This window comes from Pan troglodytes, chromosome 14 (genome assembly GCF_028858775.2).
Source record: "Pan troglodytes isolate AG18354 chromosome 14, NHGRI_mPanTro3-v2.0_pri, whole genome shotgun sequence".
NCBI lineage: Eukaryota > Metazoa > Chordata > Mammalia > Primates > Hominidae > Pan > Pan troglodytes.
The window spans coordinates 55608422-55631098 of NC_072412.2; the positions used below are offsets into that span (position 1 = coordinate 55608422).

A 22677-nucleotide genomic window follows, 5' to 3' on the forward strand; every position below is an offset into this window, starting at 1 on the left:
GTCAAATTGAGCTTGCCAGGCGAGGTAATGGCTGTCTCGTTCCTAATATGTAATTCATGATTTAGCCACTAAATTGCTAAGGAGATCATAAGAAATTAAGAAAAACGTTTAAGTCTAGCCTCTGCGTGGTAGACAGGTATGGGGAGGGAGAATGCTTTTCCCCTCCCAGTAATTAAAAAAAAAAAAAAAATATATATATATATATATATATAGTTTACTAGGTTTTCATGGATAAGTTTTTAAATGTAAGACAGGAAAGGGATCTATTTGATGTCTACAGATATATTGGCAGTTTTCCTTAAACTATTTAGTTCCTCATCTGTTGCTTTTTCATTTTGTATACTACAAGTTCCCAGGCAACTCGAATTTGCAAACACAGCCATGGATACGCTATTTACCTTACAGTAGTTTCCTGGGAATCTAAGTCTGGTTTTTGTTATTCTTCCCTCCCCTCCATTGCATAATCATGTATAACTAGCAACATTTATGGTTATAGGTTGATTTCCTAAGTGTGGCTGATGGTAGCCTCTAGTTTGAAGTGAGGGAAGAATGAGTAGTCAGGAACTGGTCACTTTGAATGTGGGAGGGAAGATATTCACGACAAGGTTTTCTACGATAAAGCAGTTTCCTGCTTCTCGTTTGGCACGCATGTTAGATGGCAGAGACCAAGAATTCAAGATGGTTGGTGGCCAGATTTTTGTAGACAGAGATGGTGATTTGTTTAGTTTCATCTTAGATTTTTTGAGAACTCACCAGCTTTTATTACCCACTGAATTTTCAGACTATCTTAGGCTTCAGAGAGAGGCTCTTTTCTATGAACTTCGTTCTCTAGTTGATCTCTTAAACCCATACCTGCTACAGCCGAGACCTGCTCTTGTGGAGGTACATTTCCTAAGCCGGAACACTCAAGCTTTTTTCAGGGTGTTTGGCTCTTGCAGCAAAACAATTGAGATGCTAACTGGGAGGATTACAGTGTTTACAGAACAACTTTCAGCGCCGACCTGGAATGGTAACTTTTTCCCTCCTCAGATGACCTTACTTCCACTGCCTCCACAAAGACCTTCTTACCATGACCTGGTTTTCCAGTGTGGTTCTGACAGCACTACTGATAACCAAACTGGAGTCAGGTATTTTGTATTTTGCAGTATTTCTCTTGTATACCAGTTTGTGATGTTTTCTCTAAAAACTTGAAGTTCCTCAGGCCTGTAACTTCTCCTGGAAAAGATGATTATTCAAAATAATGTTTTGGGGTAACCAGTGGAGTTGGGTAGAATGACCAAATAATTATTTTCCAAACTGGGATACTTTTTAGAGTGAAAGGGTCTATTATTAGGTGGGACAAAAGGAATAAATGAAGACTGCCCAGAAAAAACTGAGACTATGGACATTCAAATCATGGGAGAAAATAATTTTGTAGATTATGTTCCATTGCCAATGAATTTGACTTAGAAAAGAATTGCCTTATTTTTAAGAGATTGTTTCAGTGGTTCACATAAAGGCTCGCTCACTGGTTTCTCTTGAGTTCCTTACACACTATATAATTTGTTCTTTCAGTTTTATGATTCAACTACTGTTTTTTCCTTCAGCTGACTTTATTTTTAAACACCCTTAAAGACAGATATATCTCATGGCAAATTTGGTATCCTCTTACAGCCTTGGCTTTTAAACAACTCAAAATATTGGGATAGGCTGTCAGTATGTTAAGGATAGTTGCTCCTGAGTCAATTCTTCACTTACTCCCTCTGTTGTTCTTGGCTGGATCCTAATGCTGATTTCCACTCTGCTGTCACAAACATTTTTTCCCCCCGTAAAATGTCTTAATGCTGTCCTACCATTATTTTACCAACTGTGAAAGCTGGCTTTAATTTTTAGGAGGAAAAGAAAAGCCTGCATGTGTTCTTCATTGGTATCATTTAAAATATACTTTTTTTTTTTTTGGTAAACGTAGGCGTATTTTAAGATATTTTCTTAACTTGAGCAGTAGCCAACAGGAAGGATACCAGTGTCTCTCTCTCTTAACGACACACTCCTTGGTCTTGCTTACCAACTGGAGGACACTAGGTAGAATAACCGAGTATGACAATTCTTAATTGTTTACATTTTATAACTTCCTGTCCTTCAAAAGAGTTTGAAATGTCATTTTGGGAAAAGAGAGCCAGTCAAGCTAGTAGGCTGATTGTGAAGAAAATCTAATACCTTATCTTTATCTCAAACCTCTGTACAACTTTATTTTCATTGATGGGATACTTTAACAAAAATGAAAATTTTTTTGGTTTTTAAAATTTGAGTGATTATGACCTCTTTGGGGATCATGCTTCAAAAAGTCAGAAACCTAGAGAAAAAACTGTCATTGATTTTTAAGAAGAAACACACTAGGTCAAAAGAAGATGTCCTGGAAATACAAAGTACTCTTTAAAAACCATGCATTTGGAGAAAGTAATTGTTACCTTGAAAAACATGATTAAAAACTAAAACTGGGATGTTCCTGTGTGTACACAGTGCCAAATGGTTTTCCCTTTTTATGTTGTTTGTGTTTTAGAAACAGCACGAAAGTTTTTTCCATTTTAAAGTGAGAAAACATTATATTTAGACTTCCATAATTCCAAAATCAGAAGCTATTTTTAAAATTAGCATTTTCTTGCATCACCAAATGGTATTCAATTGTTTGAAGCTCAAAATTTTTACCATTCCATAAATGTTTGAATTTTTAGACAGTGCCAATTTAAAAGTAGAGATAGCCAGTCTGAATACGGTGACATTATGGGGATCTCTGGTGATTGGGATGAAAACTCTGGCCTTAAAAGGCCCACTTTTAGTATATAATTGCCTAATTAGCAATCATTTTTATTTTTTGCTCACTCCCTGGTCTGAATCTATCTGTCTATTCAGATATTTTTTGGTAGGTTTGGAAAATGGAGAAGTGAGCCTAATTGGTGCCTAATTGTCTGGTGTATCATTCACTTTATTCAGTTTGTTCTATCAATATGATTTACCCCTCAAGGTTAACCTAGCAGGTTGCTCAGTTATTATCTCTCAAGGTCACAGTACTAGAAATACTTGGCTTGCATCTTTCAGATGCCATTCATGTTATCAAGCTCAAGTTATAGTTGGTCACAGGATTCTAAAGTCTTTATTTGACTTCTCCTTTTTGAACTGGCTCAAATGGAAAAGTGTAGTTGCTTTTAAATGTTAAAAATTTTAGACTTTCTATTTCCCATTGGTTTCCCCTATTCTGTCCTTTCTTTGTGTGCTTGAAATATTTTATTTTTCAGTTTGTCCTCATAGGGAATCAAGTATTTTAGCTAGGTGATGTCTTGCAAGTACGTTCCACTTTGTTACAATCTACTATCTGTATATACTATTTGTATCTTAATTCTTTTATGAGATGTTCTGTAACATTTTTTCACTTTGACAAATGTTTTTAGACTGTACAGTCAAGATCTGGCGCTTGGGGGTAAGTGGAATGATTTGCTAATATTGAGAATCTGTTGTATCAAACATAATAAACTTTTTTTGAGATGTGCTTTGTAGTTTGGTAATTCTTAGATTTTACTATTGGTTTCTTTGCTTAGAATGAGTTTCTAAATGTGAACTACAAAAACCACTCTACTTCAAGCATGATCATTAGAAGAAGGTTAGGGATGTCCCCAAGCATCATTTTATCCCTTAAAACTACAGATAGTTTAGGTTTCTGCCTGAACTAATCTAAGTTAGCTTTTTCTTCACATCTCATAAACTAATGGTGGGAGGACACAAAGAGTTTTATGAAAACATTTTTGATGGCAGATAAGGAACGAGTCATAAAGCTGTATCCATGCAGATGTGTTATGCTGATATTAATGTTATTATTGAGATGGAGTTTCACTCTTGTTGCCCAGGCTGGTATGCAATGGCGTGATCTCGGCTCACCACAACCTCTGCCTCTGGGGTTCAAGTGATTCTCCTGCCTCAGCCTCCCGAGTAGCTGGGATTACAGGCATGCACCACCACACCTAGCTAATTTTTGTATTTTTAGTAGAGACGGAGTTTCACCATGTTGGTCAGGCTGGTCTCAAACTCCCGACCTCAGGTGATCCACCAGCCTCGGCTTCCCAAAATGCTGGGATTACAGGCATGAGGCACTACGCCCAGCCTATGCTGACATTATTAAAGCCAACAGATAGCTAATCTGAAAAGTTCATGTGCATTTTTTTCTTTTTTTCTTTTCTTTTTTTTTTTTGAGACGGAGTCGCGCTCTGTCACCCAGACTGGAGTGCAGTGGCGCCATCTTGGCTCACTGCAAGCTCCGCCTCCTCATGTGCATTTTTCTTGAATTGGTTCTGTGTACTGCATTTGTTCTGTGGAGCACCTCAGTGAATAGAAGATTTTGCCCTTTCCACTCTCCAGAGGCTTTTGACCCCAAGTTGTGCTCTTTGACAATGGAGAGTTATTGCGTAAAAAGTGACAATAAAATCTTGACATTTCATATCTGCAAAATTTCACTTAAAAAAAGGTAAATTTGATAGGAGTAAGTCGCAAAGGAAAATCCATAATGTCAGTGCTAATAATTGATAAGATTAGATCTGGAGGGGAAATTGTAAGTGCACAGCATTCATTAAAATATTTGATTCAATCAACTAATAGCAAATTCAAAACAAAATTGGAAATAGTTATATAAAAATTAATACAATTTAATTGTTTGATCAAATGTTTTCTTTAGAAAGTGATCTCTCAAATTGATGAGTGTTGGTTTACTTCTAAATATGGAATTGAAATGACTTTCAAAATCACAGCAAGGTCTCGATTTTCAGCACCTGATTACTGATTTGGCAGCCTAGCACGGTGGCTCATGCATGTAATCCCAGCACTTTGGGAGGCCAAGATGGGTGGATCACTTGAGGTCAGGAGTTTGAGACCAGCCTGGCCAACATGATGAAACTCAATCTCTACTAAAAATACAAAAATTAGCCGGGCATGGTGGTGTGCGCCTGTAATCCCACCTGCTTAGGAGGCTGAGGCAAGAGAATAGCCTAAACCTGGGAGGCAGAGGTTGCTGTGAGCCAAGATCACACCACTACACACCAGTCTGGGTGACAGAGTAAGACTCCGTCTCAAAAAAAAAAAAAAAAAAAAAAAAAAAATCACTCATTTGGATTTGTAAAGTAAATGAAATTAAAAAAAAAATCTGTCTTGAGAAGGTATGATGCCTTTGAGGTTGTAAGTCAAATTTATGTGTATAGTTTTACTAGTTATTAAAGGGATGCTTTATAATTAAGCTGCTTTTTGTGTGTCCTAGGTATGTTTCTATAAAACCTGATAACCGAAAATTGGCCAACGGAACAAATGTCCTCGGCTTACTGATTGACACTTTATTAAAGGAAGGCTTTCATTTGGTCAGCACTAGAACAGTATCTTCTGAAGACAAAACTGAATGCTATAGCTTTGAAAGGATAAAAAGCCCTGAAGTGCTCATCACGAATGAAACACCAAAACCAGAGACTATCATCATACCAGAGCAATCTCAGATAAAGAAATGAAGTTGTCTATCCTCTTTTAAAGAGAAATTGCCATTTTTCTTGTTTCATTACGTATTTAGGGCATACATGTTAGCCAAATCTACACTCAGCCTAACTCTTGGCTTCATCTGCTGCCATGCCGTCTCTGGGCAACCAGGCCCCAACTGTGCTTAAGCCATAATGCCTGCTGCTCTCTAGACAACTCCATGTACTTGGTGCTTTGGTATATGTTCTACCTTCAATACATCTTTCCCTTTCTCTTCTTCATGAATGCTTATGAGCCGAGATTACGCCACTGCACACTAGCTTGGGTGACAGAGGAAGACTGTCTAAAAAAAAAAAAATTGATCAAACTGATGGATACCCTAAGTACCCTGACTTGATCATTACACCTTCTATGCATGCAACAAAATGCCACGTGTACCCCATAAATATGTAGAAATATTATATGTAAATAAATAGTTGGGCCTTCCGTATTTTCCCACTTATGTTTGTTTCAGCATTTTATTTATTTATTTATTTATTTATTTAGACGGAGTTTCGCTCTTGTTGCCCAAGCTGGAGTGCAAAGGTGCGATCTCGGCTCACTGCAACCCCCACCTCCTGGGTACAAGTGATTCTCCTACCTCAGCCTCCCGAGTAGCTGGGATTACAGGCAGGCGAAACCACGCCCAGCTAATTTTTGTATTTTTAGTAGAGATGGGGTTTCATCATGTTGGCCAGGATGGTCTCAATCTCTTGACCTCGTGATCAGCCCGCCTCAGCCTCCCAAAGTGCTGAGATTACAGGCGTGAGCCACCGTGCCCAGCCCCAGCATGTTTTTATCAATCACAGTTTCATTTCTGACAAGGCACCAAATATTTTATTTATTTATTTAATACTCTTTATATAATACTCTGTCACCAGGCTGGAGTGCAGGAGTTGGAAGCTGTAGTGAATTCTGGTGTAATCATAACTCATGCAGCCTCAAACTCTTGGGCTCAAGTGATCCTCCCACCTCAGTCTCCCAAGTAGCTGGGACTACAGGCACATACCACCATGCCAGGGTAATTGTTTTTTATTTTTTGTAGAGATGAGGTCTCACATGTTGTCCAGGCTGGTCTCGAACTCCTGGCCTTAAGTGATTCTCCCACTTTGGCCTCCCAGAGCACTGGGATTACAAGTGTGAGCCACCATGCCTAGCCAAGGCACCGAAATTTTAGCTTATGATTCTTGAACCTCAATAATTTACCTTATAAGTGATTAGAAGTTCTCCCTACAAATCTTTTCTGAAAAACAGCTCTAATGCTTAATTTTACTCTTGGATTTAATATACAAGTTGTAATTACAAAGAGTTCTTAGGGTATGGTAAAGTCAAGATTAATTTAGACTGCTTTTTTTTTTTTTTTGAGACAGGGTCTCACTCTGTTACCCAGGTTGGAGTGCAGTGGTGCGATTTCAGCTCACTGCAACCTCCATCTCCCAGGCTCAAGTGATCCTCCCATCTCAGCCTCCTGAGTAGCTGGGACTACAGGCATGTGCCATCACGCCCACCTAATTTTTTGTATTTTTGGTAGAGATGGTGTTTCACCATGTTGCCTAGGCTGGCCTCGAACTCCTGACCTCAGGTGATCCGCCCGCCTCAGTCTCCCAAAGTGCTGGGATTACAGGTGTGAGCCACTATGCCTGGCCTATTTAGGTGCTTTAAAAATGTATTTGAAATCAGGAGCCTGAAGTAGTATAAAATGGTCATAAGAAAGCAGCTTGAGAAATACATGGTTTAGGAAATCAAAATCTGTTTCTAATTTGTCCTTTATACCATTTACAAGTGACAAACTTCAGCTTTGCTTTATAAACTTTTGTACTGATTCTCTATCATAAGTAATAGAAATGTTCACATCAATAGAGAATTACACCACTAGAGACTATGCTGGGGTAATAAAAGATTTGCTAAGAGCACTCAATCTCTTATATTCTACTGCTATTTTTCCTCTGTGCTAGGGAAGTTGACTGTAATGGCAAGTTTAGCAACGTAGAAGCTATTGTGAGGAAATCTTCAAAAATAAATTTATGAAATTGTATTACCTTCCTGGAACCAAAGGACCCATGGGAGACAGCAATGTGGCATCAGACTTAGCATTTTTAAACAAATGCTCAGAAATAAAGATAGGACATTTTAAAATTACTAAAAATACTTAGCTTTCTGGAATATCAATGACCTAGTAAAAAACGTAAGTACTGGGCTGGCCTGGTGGTTATAATCCCAGCATTTTGAGAGGTCAAGGCGGAAGGATCCTTGAGCCCAGGAGTTCGAGATCAGCCTGAGCAACAGTGAGACCCCCATCTCTCTGTGATTTAAAAACAACATCAACAACAAAAAACCCCAAAAATCACAATTACCGGCTTTGCTGTAGAACTATACCTCAAGACTTACTAGGATTTCTGGCTGGGCGAGGTGGCTCACGTCTGTAATCCCAGCACTCTGGGAGGCTGCGGTAGGCGGATCACCTGAGGTCAGGAGACCAGCCTGGCTAACATGGTGAAACCCCGTCTCCACCAAAAATTACAAAAATTGGCTGGGCATGGTGGCACCTGCCTGTAGTCCCCAGTTACTTGGAAGGCTGAGGCAGGAGAACTGCTTGAGTCTGGAAGGCGGAGGTTGCAGCCTCCGCCGAGATCATGCCATTGCACTCCAGCCTAGGTGACAGAGTGGGACTCTGTCTCAAAAAAAAAAAAAAAAAAAAAAAAAAAAAGGATTTCTTTTGGGCCTATTATAAATGAAAAGTACAAATTTTATCAAAACACTTCATCATCGAAAATACCTTAATATTTAACTAAACTATGAGATCCAATCACAAAAATATTTTCATGGATAAAAAGCTAAAATCTTACATGGGTGAAAATGGAAAATGATATTACGCATGGCACAGAATAAAAACAGAACTAAACATGTAGCAAAATAAATAGGACCTTGCTCCCAAAACTAAAATGTGTTTAAGACTTGCCTAACCACACAAGGCTTTTAGGTAGGTAGTCTTCTGTACCTTCAGATTTCACACCAACACCTCAAAATCCAGAAATCATTAAAGCAAATGGCTTTTTATTAAACAAATGGCTTTTTATCAGTAGGGTAAAACATACCAAATAACTGTTTCATTTCATATTATTCTTCATCATCTCACAACACTTCTGGAAAGAATGTGAATTTCTTCAGGTTTATGAGTATGAGGCCAAATAGGAGAGATTTGTTTTACCCTTTTTTTTTTTTAAAGCAGGATTTCACCCTGTCACCCAGCTAGAGTGCAGTGGTGCTATCATGGCTCACTGTAACCTCAAAATCCAGAGCCCAAGCTATCCTCTAGCCTCAGCCTCCTGAGTACCTGGGACTGCAAGTGCATGCCACCATGCCTGGCTAATTTTTAATTTTTTTTTTGTAAAGATGAAGTCTTACTATGTTGCCCAGGCTGGTCTTAAACTTCTGGGCTCAAGCAATCCTTCCACCTCACCCTCCCAAAGTGTTGGGATTACAGGCGTGTGCCACTGCACCTGGTCTACCCTTTCTGTAATAAGAGACCTCCAAGGAAATCTGGCTGCAATGTTTAAGGTTCCATGAGTTCTTTTAAGATGAGGACTGAGACTGTGCTATAGTGGTCTATGTCATACTCCCCCATAGTGCTGGGCATCTAACAAGCTCAAGTGAACTGAACTGAAACATTTGGAAGCTATAGTCTCAGTGAATAGATGCTTGGAAAAACAAGATTTATAGTAGATTCAAAGATGGATGAGGATAATTTAAATAATACAATCTGAAAGAGTTGACTCAAGTTACAGATTACAGAAACTACCCCAGAATATTTTCAATTAGAAGTTTACTTGGGGCCAGGCGCAGTGGCTCGCGCCTGTAATCCCAGCACTTTGGGAGGCCGAGGTGGGAGGATCACTTGAGGTCAGGAGTTCGAGACCAACCTGACCAACATGGTGAAACCCCGTCTCTACTAAAAATACAAAAATTAGCCAGGTTTGGTGGGAGGCACCTGCAATTTCAGCTACTGGGGAGGCTGAGGCAGGAGAATCGCTTGAATCTGGGAGGCAGAGGTTGTAGTAAGCTGAGATTGCACCATTGCCCTCCAGCCTGGGCGAAGAAGTGAGACTCCATTAAAGAAAAAAAAGTTTACTTGGGTAATGCCATATGGAAAGGAGATGAAAATATAGATGTATATGGGGATATAAACTTGTTGCAGATTACACAAAATTGTATGTTTAAGCAGAGAATAGTCCAGTTAAAATTGGGATATACTTAATTTGCTAAGAACAATGTAATGCTACCAGCATGCTTAAAATTAAAAAAACTAAGAGAATATAAGTTCAAAATGAGTGTCACATGACTATAATTGATAGTAAATCTTCACTTACCTCCATAACTTAGGAGTCATAAAAAGAAAGAAGTTAGCAGACCAGGCATGTAAATCAGATGTAAGTAGGATGGAATACAGAAATATTCCTAGTTCTGGGTAACCCAATTTGAGGTCATTTTAAGTTTACTGAATTTGGATTAATCAATTGGTTCAATAATTAAGGTAAAATGGTCCAAAAGATCCTGATATATCCAGAAGACATATTACTGAGGTTTTACAAGGCTAATTTGAAATGCAGATTAACATTCTAGGTTTCCTTACATATCATTAAAATAGACCATATTAAAAATCAATTTCAGAAGCTGTTTTATGACTGGAATAAAAAACAATTAAAGATGTAGAGTAACATTGTATTTCTGTCTGATGCTGGGAGGCTATTTTTTCATGGCAAGTAATAACTGGGTAAACAGGGTGATACTTTAACTTTACAAATAGGAATCCTAGAAAACAAGGTTTTGCTCCTAGAAAACAAAAATAGTTCCTTTCAATTAATTTTCTAAAAATGGTTGCATTGGTCACTTTTTAAACTCCTACAATCTAAGCAGCACTGAATTCCTATTTGATTTTTTTTTTTGCTAATAGTTTTCTTCAGAAGCAAACCTGCTTTAGGGTGAAAAACAGTTTCAGACCTTAGACAGAACCTTCATTTCCTCTTAAGTATGTTTCTCCATCAAAAACAAGTATTCAAATAAAGAATCTCAATTATCTAAACCTATTTTTGGCCATCTTCCGGAATTTCTTGTTAAATCTCCTTTGAAATGCCACAGTTGCACTCTTGGAAAACTTGTCTTCCTGGTTTTCAAATTTCTGTTTATTATTACAGCTCTTCAGCTAGAATGCCAGGTCTTTGTGCTGTACTGTTTCTTGAAACTGGAGACTAGCACACTTCCCCCAATTCAATTACTTGCTTTCCATTTGAGAAATTAAAGCCAGGTCAATTTTATAAAGTTTTAACTGACTGAATTATTTGGACTTTAAGTTCTCAATTTCATTCCCTTAGCCTAATACTGGCAAAGATCTTGGTTTTATTAAGAGAAGGTAAGGTTTAAGAGTATTAACACATTTCAGTCATTGACTCTCATAATTGATATAAGCGTAGGGATTTTCTAACAGGCACAGGCTTGAGATATGACACTCTAAGGAAAAAGGTAGAGTTCTTATTCAATTCTAGAAATGTTTAAGATTACATACTAATGATATAGTTTATTTACATAAAGGTGTGTTCATATTTTTTCTAAAAGAAAGGGACCGACTGTCCTTCATAAAGAGCTTCAGTCAGCTTTTCTACCCTTATCAGCCTTATGTAACTGCCAAATTTACCTCTCCAGCCTGACTTTTACATAGAATTCCAGTTCTGTATATCCAGCCACCTTAAATGAAGACATTTCAAGCTGAACGCCTAAATATCACCTTAAATACATTGCAGAAATGGAACATATTTTCCCCCTCTTAAACTAGTTTCTTTTCTTTTTTTTTTTTTTTTTTTTTGACAGAGTCACTCTGTCACCCAGGCTGGAGTGCAGTGGCATGATCTCGGCTCACTGCAGCCTCCACTGCCCAGGTTCAAGCGAGTCTCCTGCCTCAGCCTCCTGAGTAGCTGGGATTACAGGCATGACCCACCACGTCTGACTGATTTTTGTATTTTTAGTGGAGGTGGGGTTTCACCATGTTCGCCAGGCTGGTCTCAAACTCCTGACCTCAAGGGATCCACCCACCTCTGCTTCCCAAAGTGTTAAGATTACAGGCATGAGCCATCGCACCCGGCCTTAAACTAGTTTCTTAACTATCTCCTTTCTTTCATTGGTAACTCCATTGTCTTCCAGTATAGAAAATGTATAATCTTTTACACCTCCCTTTTATCCAACCCATCATGATATTCAACAACTTTTTCCTTTGAAATATCTTAAATTTATTCTTTCACCTCCATTCTCCTGCCACTATTGCTGTTCAGGTTTCTTCACCCCTAGATTACTACAATAGTCACATGCCCAGTTTCCTTGCTACCATACTTTATTTCTTAGACATTTCTATATATAGTATTGCCACATTTAATTCCAAACAAATCAATAGGCTATAATGCCTCCCTATTCCCTGCTATATCAAGACCAAATCCTCTGATTGGTTTTCTAGGCAAAGGCTCAATAGCCTAGTTCTAACCTAGTAATACAAATTCATGTAACCTTTGCCTTAGGTTTTATGGCACAGATCCCAGGTTACTTCTGGGGGAATGTTGCATTCAATTTTGGCTTAAATTCCTACCTATAAACCAGACAAGTCCATTACTTGACAACTCAATGCATTTTAATTTACAAGCATGCAGGCCACAAATTATAAAATGAAGACTTTTTACTGAGTCAGCAGAAACAACTGTTCAATTCTCCTGTAAGTCTCCATTTACTTACAGTTTTCTGCTGAGGTGATCATCTCATGTGGCATTTATTGCCCTCTACTAAAATGAGCTATTATCTGACACTCTGCTCTGTACAGACGTGTTTCTGTTTCCATTTTCAGTTCCTTCTCCACATGGTCTAAGTACCAGTAGTTTAGTCAGTTCTCACCTTTTTTGAGGGGAAGGCGGCAATGGTGGTATCAAAATTTACACCTGGAAAACAGTTCATAAAGAAAATCAATATAGAAGGGAAAGTGCTTTACCACAGGAATTATTATTTAATTGCTGGTTGAATTCTTGACTTTTGGTTAAAAGGTAGATATAACAAATATGTAAACCACCCTCAAAGCCAAACCAAAACCAACAGCAACAGGCTTTTCAATCAATGTAATTTATACATTGGGTTCTGGAAAACAGAAATGTCCTATAAATTTTATATAAATGCTATATAAGGGTACATAAAAATGAATCCTTATTATAAATATGACTTAAATGTCATAGCAGTAAACAAATGGTACTTATTTGATCCACAACTTTCTTTGCCTTCTTAGATTTTTTTGAAAGTTTTGGTGTGGCTTGGTTTCTTTTTGAAGGGCCGAGCTGGGAGAAGGAGGAAAGGCATTTGGTCTCCTATAAAATTGTCCAAGAAAGTTTATGAGAAAGCCTATATCACTCAATAAGGTGGCTCCAGTAAGTTTAGGCATTCGAAAACATTCCATTAATTTTAGAGTTACCTTAAAGAATTACAGCAGATCCTCAATGCTTTTGTTTCTGTGATTATGGTAATGGCATTTCTTGAAAAGTATTTTTAAATGTAAGGATTCTTTATTCTACTACCACCTCCTATCTCCTCAGAGATACACAAATAAAGGCCCCAAAATAACAGTTAAACTTTATAGAATTTCACACTTCATTGGAAAGGTTAGAAATGATCATTTAGATCACTAATGACCCCCCAAAAGATAACAAAATTTCACAGGCCTGATTATTCATACCCCTACCCACACTTTGCTGGTTTTGCTGAAAAAAAAAAAAAATGACATTTTAAGGTACCTGAGACCTGAGGAATGAATGTTAATAGCTCACACAGAATGAGAAGAGCTCTGATCAGTGAAGTAGTAAAAGGTAGAGGGCACTCCTAAATTATCAGAAAATAACCTGCATATTTCTGTATTTATCTAGCAGGTATGCAGCCTTTCTACCACTTTACCATAAAGGTATTACTCCTGATTTTCAGCAATCAATGGTCACTTATTTTACACCCACTATGTTTAAGACACTAGGCTAGGCTTGCAGAATATACGATAAAGAATAAGATGGCCCCTTCCCATAAGACAGCATGCATTTGTTCTAAGTCAGGTATGGAAGCTTAAATGACAGAAATGGTATTTTTGGCTGAGGAGGAAAAGTGAACTGGAAAAATTTCATGTAGGGGGTAAATAGCTTAAGTTTTAGACAATTGAAGATGAGGGAAAGGACATTCTAGGAGTAAATAACTTGAGTTAAGGCTTGGATGAAAATCTGAGTCAGGTTTGAAAAAGTATTATTTCTCTTTGACTTAACTAAAACAGTTATTATGGTATTCATTGACAATTACTCCCATAGTGGTAAAGTCAATCTTACTTAAGGCAAAAAATATCCTAGATATAGCATTTTGCCTAGGCAACTCTTTCCTCTCAAGATTTCTCACCTGATTTGCTGAGTTAAAAGCCACAGACTCCCAATTATTTAGGGTAAACTTATTTATGTCTAGGTTTCCTTCCAGTATTTCTTACAAGTTTTTTGTTTTTTTTTCTTCAAAGCAACACACCATGGCTCTTGAAGGGCTGCAGGCAATCTGAATACCCTTGCTTTCTTTGATTAGAAATGAGGGTAAATTATGCAAAGGAAGGAAAACAATCTCAAACATGATTATACTCATTTCCCTACCAATTCCCTAGTATCTACTCTTTGCCTTCATTATACTGTATCTACTTTACTCCTTGCTACTTCATCATGTCTTGGTTCATGTTGTTTTCTGCACTCGCAAGTTATCATTCCTTCATTTCACATAATCAATCTTAACCACTTTTTCAGCCCAGCTCACCTTTCATATCCTCTTATAAGTCTTCTCTGATAAGTTTAAGTCCACATTTCCTTCAAGCTTCTACCACACTTAAGTTAGCAAGCCAGAGTTTACATTCCATTATTCTCTACTTGTTTCTTGTATGTTAGTATAATATTCTCATACAGGTTACAGTTCTTTGCTGACAGGGACCATCTTTTATAGACTATAGTGAAGTACCGGACCTAGAGTAGGCCCTTAATAATAAAGATAATGTCACTTTAAAAATGCAAGCAGGAAACGCTTTAGGCATTTAAAAGTAGTATTTTAACAATAACTATTTTTGATTAAATAAAACTATATTCATTCTTCTTTTCAGAACTTGGAGCCTCAAATTATCACCTCAGATCATCATGCTATTAAAAAGTAGATGTGCATATGAATAAAACTGTCCAACTCTATCACTTATATACAACACAGCCATGAACAAAAGCAGCAGCCATTCTTGATAATCCAATCCCCTCTGAAACAAACAATTTCTGGCAGTAGGAGACATTTACAAATACATAGCCTTGCTAACAACCACTAGGTTATAACGGAAAAGGTTTGTAATTTGAATCCTTTAGAGTGTGCATCTTTCAAATGTGTAGTGAAATCATAAATACAATGTAATTTTGTTCAGTTTGGAATGAAGTGAAATTTTGCTTAAAGGAAATGAAGATTATTCAAGTTGAAGCTTTAGTTAACCTGCATTAGTCACTAGCATTCTACTTCCAAAAAAAAAAAAAAAAAAAAGTCAATCTTAGGAAAAATTGCAATCAAACATCAAACATCCTTGGCTTAAAACACATTCAGCACAATTTTTAAAACCTCTATACCTACATTACAGAATATAGTAGTTCACCCTTATTCACAGGAGATACCTTCCAAGACCCCTAGTGAATGCCTGAAACTGTGGATAGTATGTAACTTTATATATATATACTATGTGCTTTCCTAAAAATATATATGATAAAGTTTTATTTGTAAATTAGGCACAGTAAGATTAACAAGAATAATAGTAAAATAAAACAATTTAACAAAATGCAAGCATCACTACTCTTGTGGTTTGGGGCCATTATGAATTAAATAAGGATTATGAATTAAATAAGGATTATATGAACACAAGCACTGTAATCCTGGGGCAGTGGGTCTGATAACCATGATGGCTACTAAGTAACTAACAGGCAGATAGTATCTACAGCATAGATACAATGGACAAAGGGATGACTGCGATCCTAGGCAAGATGGTGCAAGATTTCATCATGCTACTCAGAATGACACACAATTTGAAACTTAAACGTTGTTTATTTCTGGAGTTTTCCATTTAATATTTCCAGACTTCAGTTGACTGTGTGTAACTAAATGGAAAATGGGAGACACTACTGTATTACATAAGACTTGATAATAAGGTATGTCTTTATTTATAAAATGTAATGATATTCAGCATATACTTTATTAAGGCAAGAAAATATATTGAAATATTACCATTTATTAATGTTTTAGAAAATATTCAAACAAGGTTTAAAATGATTATACTCCAGAAGCTTTATAGGTGTTAAATAAAATTTTTTTAAAAACTAGGCCAGGTGCAGTGGCTGATGCCTGTAATCCCAGCACTTTGGAGGGCCGAGGCGGGTGGGTCACCTGAGGTCAGGAGTTCGACACCAGCCTGGCCAACATGGTGAAACCCCGTCTCTATAAAAATAACAAAAAAACGGCCGGGCGCGGTGGTTCATGCCTGTAATCCCAGCACTTTGAGAGGCTGAGACGGGCAGATCACAAGGTCAGGATGGTCTCAAGGTCAGGAGATTGAGACCATCTTGGCTAACACGGTGAAACCCCGTCTCTACTAAAAATACAAAAAATTAGCCAGGTGTGGTAGCGGGTGCCTGTAGTTCCAGGCACTCGGGAGGCTGAAGCAGGAGAATGGCGTGAACCCAGGAGACAGAGCTTGCAGTGAGCCAAGATCACGCCACTGCACTCCAGCCTGGGCGACAGAGCAAAACTCTGTCTCAAAAAGAAAAAAAAAAAAAAAAATTAGCTGGGTGTGGTGGTGCACGCATGTAATCCCAGCTACTCAGGAAGCTGAGACATGAGAATCGCTTGGTCCAGGGAGGCGGAGGTTGCAGTAAGCTGAGATCGCGCCACTGCATTCCAGCCTGGTAACAGAGTGAGACTCTGTCTCAAAATAAGTAAATAAATAAAAATAAAATAAAAATGATTGTAAACTTCAATTAACAGAATCATCCAGAACTCCAGATTGCCCCATTGATTCAATTAAATTTTTGTCTGATAAAACTTTTAGAAATTCTTTTTCTTGTTTTTCATTTGCATTGCCTTTCCTTTAACAACTTCCAGTGGGGGTAGTTTTCCTTTTTGTTAATCACGTCTCACACAGTCAAGGTGTCGATCTGACAAAGAGTAAGAGAAATGAAATCTAACATAGTTTCTATAAATGGTAAAGTTAAACACAATTTCCAGAACTCTAAGATGATGTTGAATTCTCCACATAAATCTATGAGATTATATTTAATTTTTCCCATCTGCTATTTTAAGTAATATGTCACTATACTAAATATCTCCAAAATGAATATATTGAAGGCTGACTCTCTTCTAGGATTATAAAAATTTGGGACAAGATAGAGCCAAGTTCAATATCTTATTTAAAATTTAAAGGCTTAGAGAAAGACAGTAACTTAAGGTCTTTCAACTAAGCAATGACAGAGCCAATTCTCAAGTATTTGAATATGACCACAATTAACTTCTCTGGGACAGGAACAGTTTAAGCTTCTGTTTACACTGTCATTTCTCAGGCAAAGTTACCAAGCTACCTAAATACTTCTTTAGCATAATCACAAATATGAATTTTATTATAACATTATAATCTTTTATTGTTTCATTTCATGGCCTTCTAAACGTGTGGGTAAGCTTTAGCTTCTTGTACATGCTCAACTGTTATCTTAATAAAATGCATCCTGATGAAACTGAAGAGACTAGCAACAGAGGCAAGTGCCTCTGAACAAAGAGACATGTTGGATGAATGAATAGCTATACACACATAATTGACCACTGTTTGAGACTTTAAAAATGAGGGCAATGCAGAAAATAACTTATAGATTCTCAACGTAAGAATCATCAAATTAATCTAATGAACATTTTCACTTCTAATTTATATTTTTACTTTTTGCATATTATTCTTAATTCTTGTATGACTTCTTCAATGAATTCTAAGTTATTTCTTTAGACATTCCTATGGTTAAAGCATTTTCCCCCATAACAGCAAGTAAGATAATTGAAAGATTAGAAAAAGGATTATTTAATCTAAAAAATTCACTTTACTATTTCTATGAGAACTTTTATCTTTTCAACTGAGAGAAGCTAAATACAAAAATACTGAATATGAAAAGTAAATACTTTGAAAAACAGAGAAGGCCCTAAGATTAAGATTGTTTATTGGAAATAGGATTCTTAAGATTTATCTTTTAAAACTGCCATGCTAAATAAGTCAGATTGAATCATTATTAATTCAAATAGATATCATCTACTGTGTCAGATGTTTTCATTTTGTTTTCTTTATATATGGAAGAAAACTTTAGCTAAAATATACTAGATACCACAAATTGTAAAATTATACATTCTAAATGAATACATTAAAATGAAAAATAAGCAGCACAATTTTATATAAGATTATAATACTAGGCTGGGCACAGTGGCTCATGCCTGTAATCCCAGCACTTTGGGAGGCCGAGGCGGGTGGATCACAAGGTCAGGAGTTCGAGGCCAGCCTGGCCAACATGGCGAAACCCGTCTCTACTAAATGTACAAAAATTAGCTGGGCGCGGTGGTGTGTGTCTGTAATCCCAGCTACTTGGGAGGCTGACGCAGGAGAATTGTTTGAACCCGGGAGGCAGAGATTGCAGCGAGCCAAGATCAGGCCACTGCACTCTAGCCTGAGTGACAGAGCAAGACTGTCTGGAAAAAAAAAAAAAAAAAAAAAGGGAATTCTCAACTACTTTTTTAAAAAGGAGTTCTCTCTATGGAAGGCCTAATTTGGAAATGTACTTGGGTCCCTATACAAAGTCGTCCAGAAGCCAGATGATTTCCCAGTGTAGTCCAAAAGCCAGATGATTTCAGGGCAAAGCATTTGAACGCTATGGATTTAGGTAGGCAAGATCCAGAAGCAGAGTACTGTGGGTCTGGGTGGGCAGGTAGAATTCAGATGCTGGGAAAAACACAAACGCAATGCTAGGAAAAAGGGTCATGCCTTACAATTCAGGTGGGACAGATACAAATGAAATAGTTTCTTAATGAGGTAGAAAGAGGAAGTTATTAATTCCTGTTCTTGTTGGATTCTAACATACAAGCTAATTTGAATTCATCAGCCTAAGCAAGGTTGCCTTGGATTTTGAAGTTTTCTTAAGGAATAAACTGTAGAGAAACCATAGGGCCAACCAGATGAATGATGAAATGGAAAAAACAGCAATTAAATACTTTTAGAAAGTATTACAAATTAATACCTTAAAAACCCTGTATCTTGAGCTAGTAGCAAAACTAACTGGAATTCCTGACCTCTGCAGTGCCTTCTTGCAACATCTCAGAAAAAACATCTGGGAATCCATTTTAGTCTGCTAAGAGACTTAAGATTTACATCAGATATATTGTCAAGGTTTCTCTTGTCCTTGTTACCAAGGAGGTAAAAGAAGTGCTGTAAAATTTATTCCTCAGCTGGCACATTATCTCAATGAGAAATAGAGCCCTTATAAAGACTTATCTTAGACACAAAACTACATTACTGTACTTGGCAAGTACCATTTCATGCTTCTCATTTTTTTCCTCTGATCCTTTAATGAAACTGTGATGTTGATGATCTATAAATTTGATCTAATTGAGGCTAGAATTCTACTGAAAAGATAATTTCTGAGTAGCCATACCAATATTGATATCAATGTATTTTTTAATCAGAGAATTAACATATTACTGAATGTATATGAGGTTACCAGCCTATTTACTATACTAGTCACCAAATGACCTGAGTTCAATAAGACAGCCTCTGGGCTCAAGCTTATTAGCCTTACAGGCTAATAGCAGGGAAATATAGAAGCATGTAAATCATGTGATGATTTAACATAAGCAATAATGAGACTGTTTTAAGGGTGATAGTACAGAAAAGGCAGTTATTTATTTATTTTTTTTGAGATGGACTTTCGCTCTTGTTGCCCAGGTGAAGTGCAATGGCATGGTTTCAGCTCACTGCAACCTCCGCCTCCTGGGTTCAAGTGATTCTCGTGCCTCAGCCTCCCAAGTAGCTGGGATTACAGGCATGCACCACCATGCCTGGCTAATTTTTGTATTTTTAGTAGAGATGGGGTTTCACCATGTTGGCCAGGCTGGTCTCGAACTCCAGACCTCAGGTGATCCTCCTGCCTTGGCCTCCCAAAGGGCTGCGATTACAGGCGTGAGCCACTGTGCCCAGCCAGCAGTTATTAATTTTTAACACAAGTATATATATGTGGGAGATGGGGTTGCCCTTTTGAGGTAATACCTAAAAAACTGAAGGATGAATAGGAATTTGCTACACTACCATTATTGCTCTAGAAGAGATAGAATGAAATTAGTGATTGTTATTAAGCCTTGTCATAAGTCCAAATCTTTAAATTGACATGAAATATTAAGAAAATTCTATGTCTAGAACTTGGATTATTTAGTTTGCAGCCTTTTAGTTGCAAAAGGTGTATTTTCTCTTCTAGATTTTGGTAAACATCCAGAGGGACAGTGTCCTTAAGTGACATTTGGTGTGCGCATATATATATATATATGTATATATATAATGTGTGTATATATATGTATATGTGTGTATATATGTATATATATGTGTATATATATGCATATGTGTATATATATACGTATATATGTGTGTGTGTGTGTATATATATACGTGTGTGTGTGTGTGTGTGTATATATATATATATATATATATTTTTTTTTTTTTTTTTGAGACAGAGTCCCACTCTGTTGCCAAGGCTGGAGTGCGGTGGCATGATCTTGGCTCACTGCAACCTCTACCTCCCCAGTTCAAGCGATTCTCTGGCCTCAGCCTCCTGAGTAGCTGGGATTACAGGCATGCACCACCATAACCGGCTAATTTTTTTATTTTTAGTAGAGACAGGGTTTCACCATGTTGGTCAGGCTAGTCTCGAACTCCCAACCTCAGGTGATCCACCCACCTCAGACTCCCAAAGTGCTGGGATTACAGGTGTGAGCCACGGTGTCTGGCCTGGTGCTTTAATACTTTAAAAACGACCAAGTATGACCTGTACATTGTGTAGACTTACTCTGGACAGTAGGGTGAAGGTAGTTTTCTCAGGGAACTATGCCATTACATTAAGGACTCTAATTAAATTCATTTGTCTGTATGTATATCCATGTACCACAAATACACACATGACATGAACACATATACACCTCATCTCCAATGTTACTCAAATGTATTTCTCATTGCATGACTCCCTGGCGGTGGGACCAGTAGAGAATGAGAAGATAACTTGTACTTAGTATTTTCACATACAAACCTATCTTTAAGACATTACAAAAAATAAGTTGTAAAAATGTCAGTGTGTTATTAGTCTCTAATTTTTTTTCCCTTCTAAAACAAGTTCTCAAAAGCCTATCATACTATCTCTGATTTCTGTTTCAATGGAAGCAGTCAGTACAATGTGTGAAGACCTGGGCATAAAAGCAGCATTAAACTAGTATTAAACAAGACACCAGCATTAAACGAGACAATAAAGTAAGACTAAAAGTTACTTTGGAAACTAAAAGTACTACCTAAAAGGAAGGTATCACTATCATTTTGAGCATTTATTTATGTAGTTTTGTCTCCTCTGCCTCTTGTTGGCTATAGGATAGAAGCTGTAGATATAATTCCTAAAAGCGTAAACTTCAAAGTCAAACCATCTGAGCTTGAATCTGGACTCGCTGGCCTGCTGGTTACGTGACATGAGGCATGCTATTTCTCTGTGACTTGGTTTCCTTACCTATAACATATGGATAACAACGGACCTCTCTGAGGGTGACTGTGAGGACTAAATGAGTTTATAAATGTGAAAGTTGCTGGCAAAGGATAAACACTAAATGTGTTAGCAGTTACTATTTCTACTGCTAATAATAGCATGTAAACCTTGAGTTTTCCATATACACTTTAGAAAAATCAACAACCCTTTCAGGTAACTATTAAAATGTTTTTATTTGATGGTTTGGGTCCTTTTCACTATAATAATCACATAAAATAATAAAAATTTACTGGCCTATGTTCCAGAGGGGCAAATAAATATTAACAACTGTGTCAGGGCTGATGTCCATTTACAATTCTTTCTCATATCAATAATCTTATAATTTGGAAGAGAACCAGGGTAGTCTAAAAAGTACTTGAAAACTGAAGAGCCTGCATTAAAGGATGAATTAAAAACAATCTTTTCAACCAAGCGATATTGTTTAATCAACTCTCAACAATAATTTAGGTTCAAAAGACTGGCAAAGACAGTACAGAATGAGTATTTTCTGCATATATGATGCCAGAATCAACTGACCCACTGCCAATTTCAGAGAAGACTGATCTTACTGGGAACATTTCTTTTAATCAATAACTGAACACCTATTATGTGCCTGGTAGTGGGAAACACACACACACACACACACACACCTCTAATTGAAGCTAAATTCCTATTTAACTAAAGAACAAGAATTCCAAGGGTAGTATTTCTAAACCTAAGCTATGGCTCCGTAGTCTCATTAATGTCTAAGCGTCCCAGAATATAAACATCAAAAAATCCTCCTTTGATACTACTAACTCAATTCTCCCCAAAAGTGTATGATTATATATCCTTGTGGAATTGATTCCTTCCTGTTTATCCAGATTCTTCACCTTTATTTGCTTTTATGGTCTTAAGAGGGAAATGACTACTTAATAATCCAGTTCTACACTGGGTTTCCTACCGCCTCCAAGAAATCTTCTTAAGACAAGTGCTAACTTATAAAAGCTTTAAATATCTCTAAAGATATTTAAAAATTATGTCTCTACTCCTAGTATTTTCATTGCATATATATATTTGAGACAGTCTCGCTCTGTCACCCAGGCTGGAGTGCAGTGGCGCGATCTCTGCTCACTGCAACCTCTGCCTCCTGGGTTCAAGCTATTCTCCTGTCTCAGCCTCCTGATTACCTGGGATTATAGGCGTGAGCCACCACACCCGGCTAATTTTTTGTATTTTTAGTAGAGACTGAGTTTCACTATGTTGGTCAGGCTGGTCTCAAACT

At 37.3% G+C, this 22677-nt stretch overlaps 2 protein-coding genes across 20 annotated transcripts in view; one reads left to right on the top strand and one right to left on the bottom strand.

Annotated features, from left to right (window-relative positions):
- The window catches only part of LOC745092 (uncharacterized), a 125386-nt gene that overhangs the window by 58120 nt on the left and 44589 nt on the right, over nucleotides 1–22677 (bottom strand). For 9 of the 18 annotated variants that reach the window (XR_010150717.1, XR_010150725.1, XR_010150722.1 and 6 more), the window contains one exon: nucleotides 12173–12491. Coding sequence is in view for 4 of the 18 variants with exons in the window: in XM_063792559.1 (XP_063648629.1) it covers nucleotides 12292–12325 (34 nt within the window). In the remaining 14 variants the exon portion in view is untranslated. Of the gene's footprint in view, nucleotides 1–12172; nucleotides 12492–22677 lie in introns of those variants that run through there. The other 9 variants (XR_010150716.1, XM_063792559.1, XM_054665321.2 and 6 more) reach the window with 4 other exon arrangements.
- Nucleotides 433–5979, top strand: KCNRG (potassium channel regulator). 2 transcript variants are annotated; one of them, XM_522758.9, is made up of 2 exons: nucleotides 433–1127; nucleotides 5276–5979. In XM_522758.9, exons 1-2 carry the CDS (start codon nucleotides 550–552, stop codon nucleotides 5514–5516), a joined length of 819 nt encoding a protein of 272 aa, XP_522758.2. In that variant the 5' UTR covers nucleotides 433–549; the 3' UTR covers nucleotides 5517–5979. The 2 variants fall into 2 exon arrangements, with proteins under 2 accessions (XP_522758.2, XP_054521301.1); XM_054665326.2 differs by lacking the exon at nucleotides 5276–5979 and adding an exon at nucleotides 3879–4093.

Bases quoted from the DNA above. Each gene is read 5' to 3' on its own strand.
- KCNRG (XM_522758.9), top strand. From the start codon at position 550: ATGAGTAGTCAGGAACTGGTCACTTTGAATGTGGGAGGGAAGATATTC. The intron at 1,128-5,275 runs GTATTTTGTATT...TGTGTGTCCTAG, and splicing joins GATAACCAAACTGGAGTCAG to GTATGTTTCTATAAAACCTG.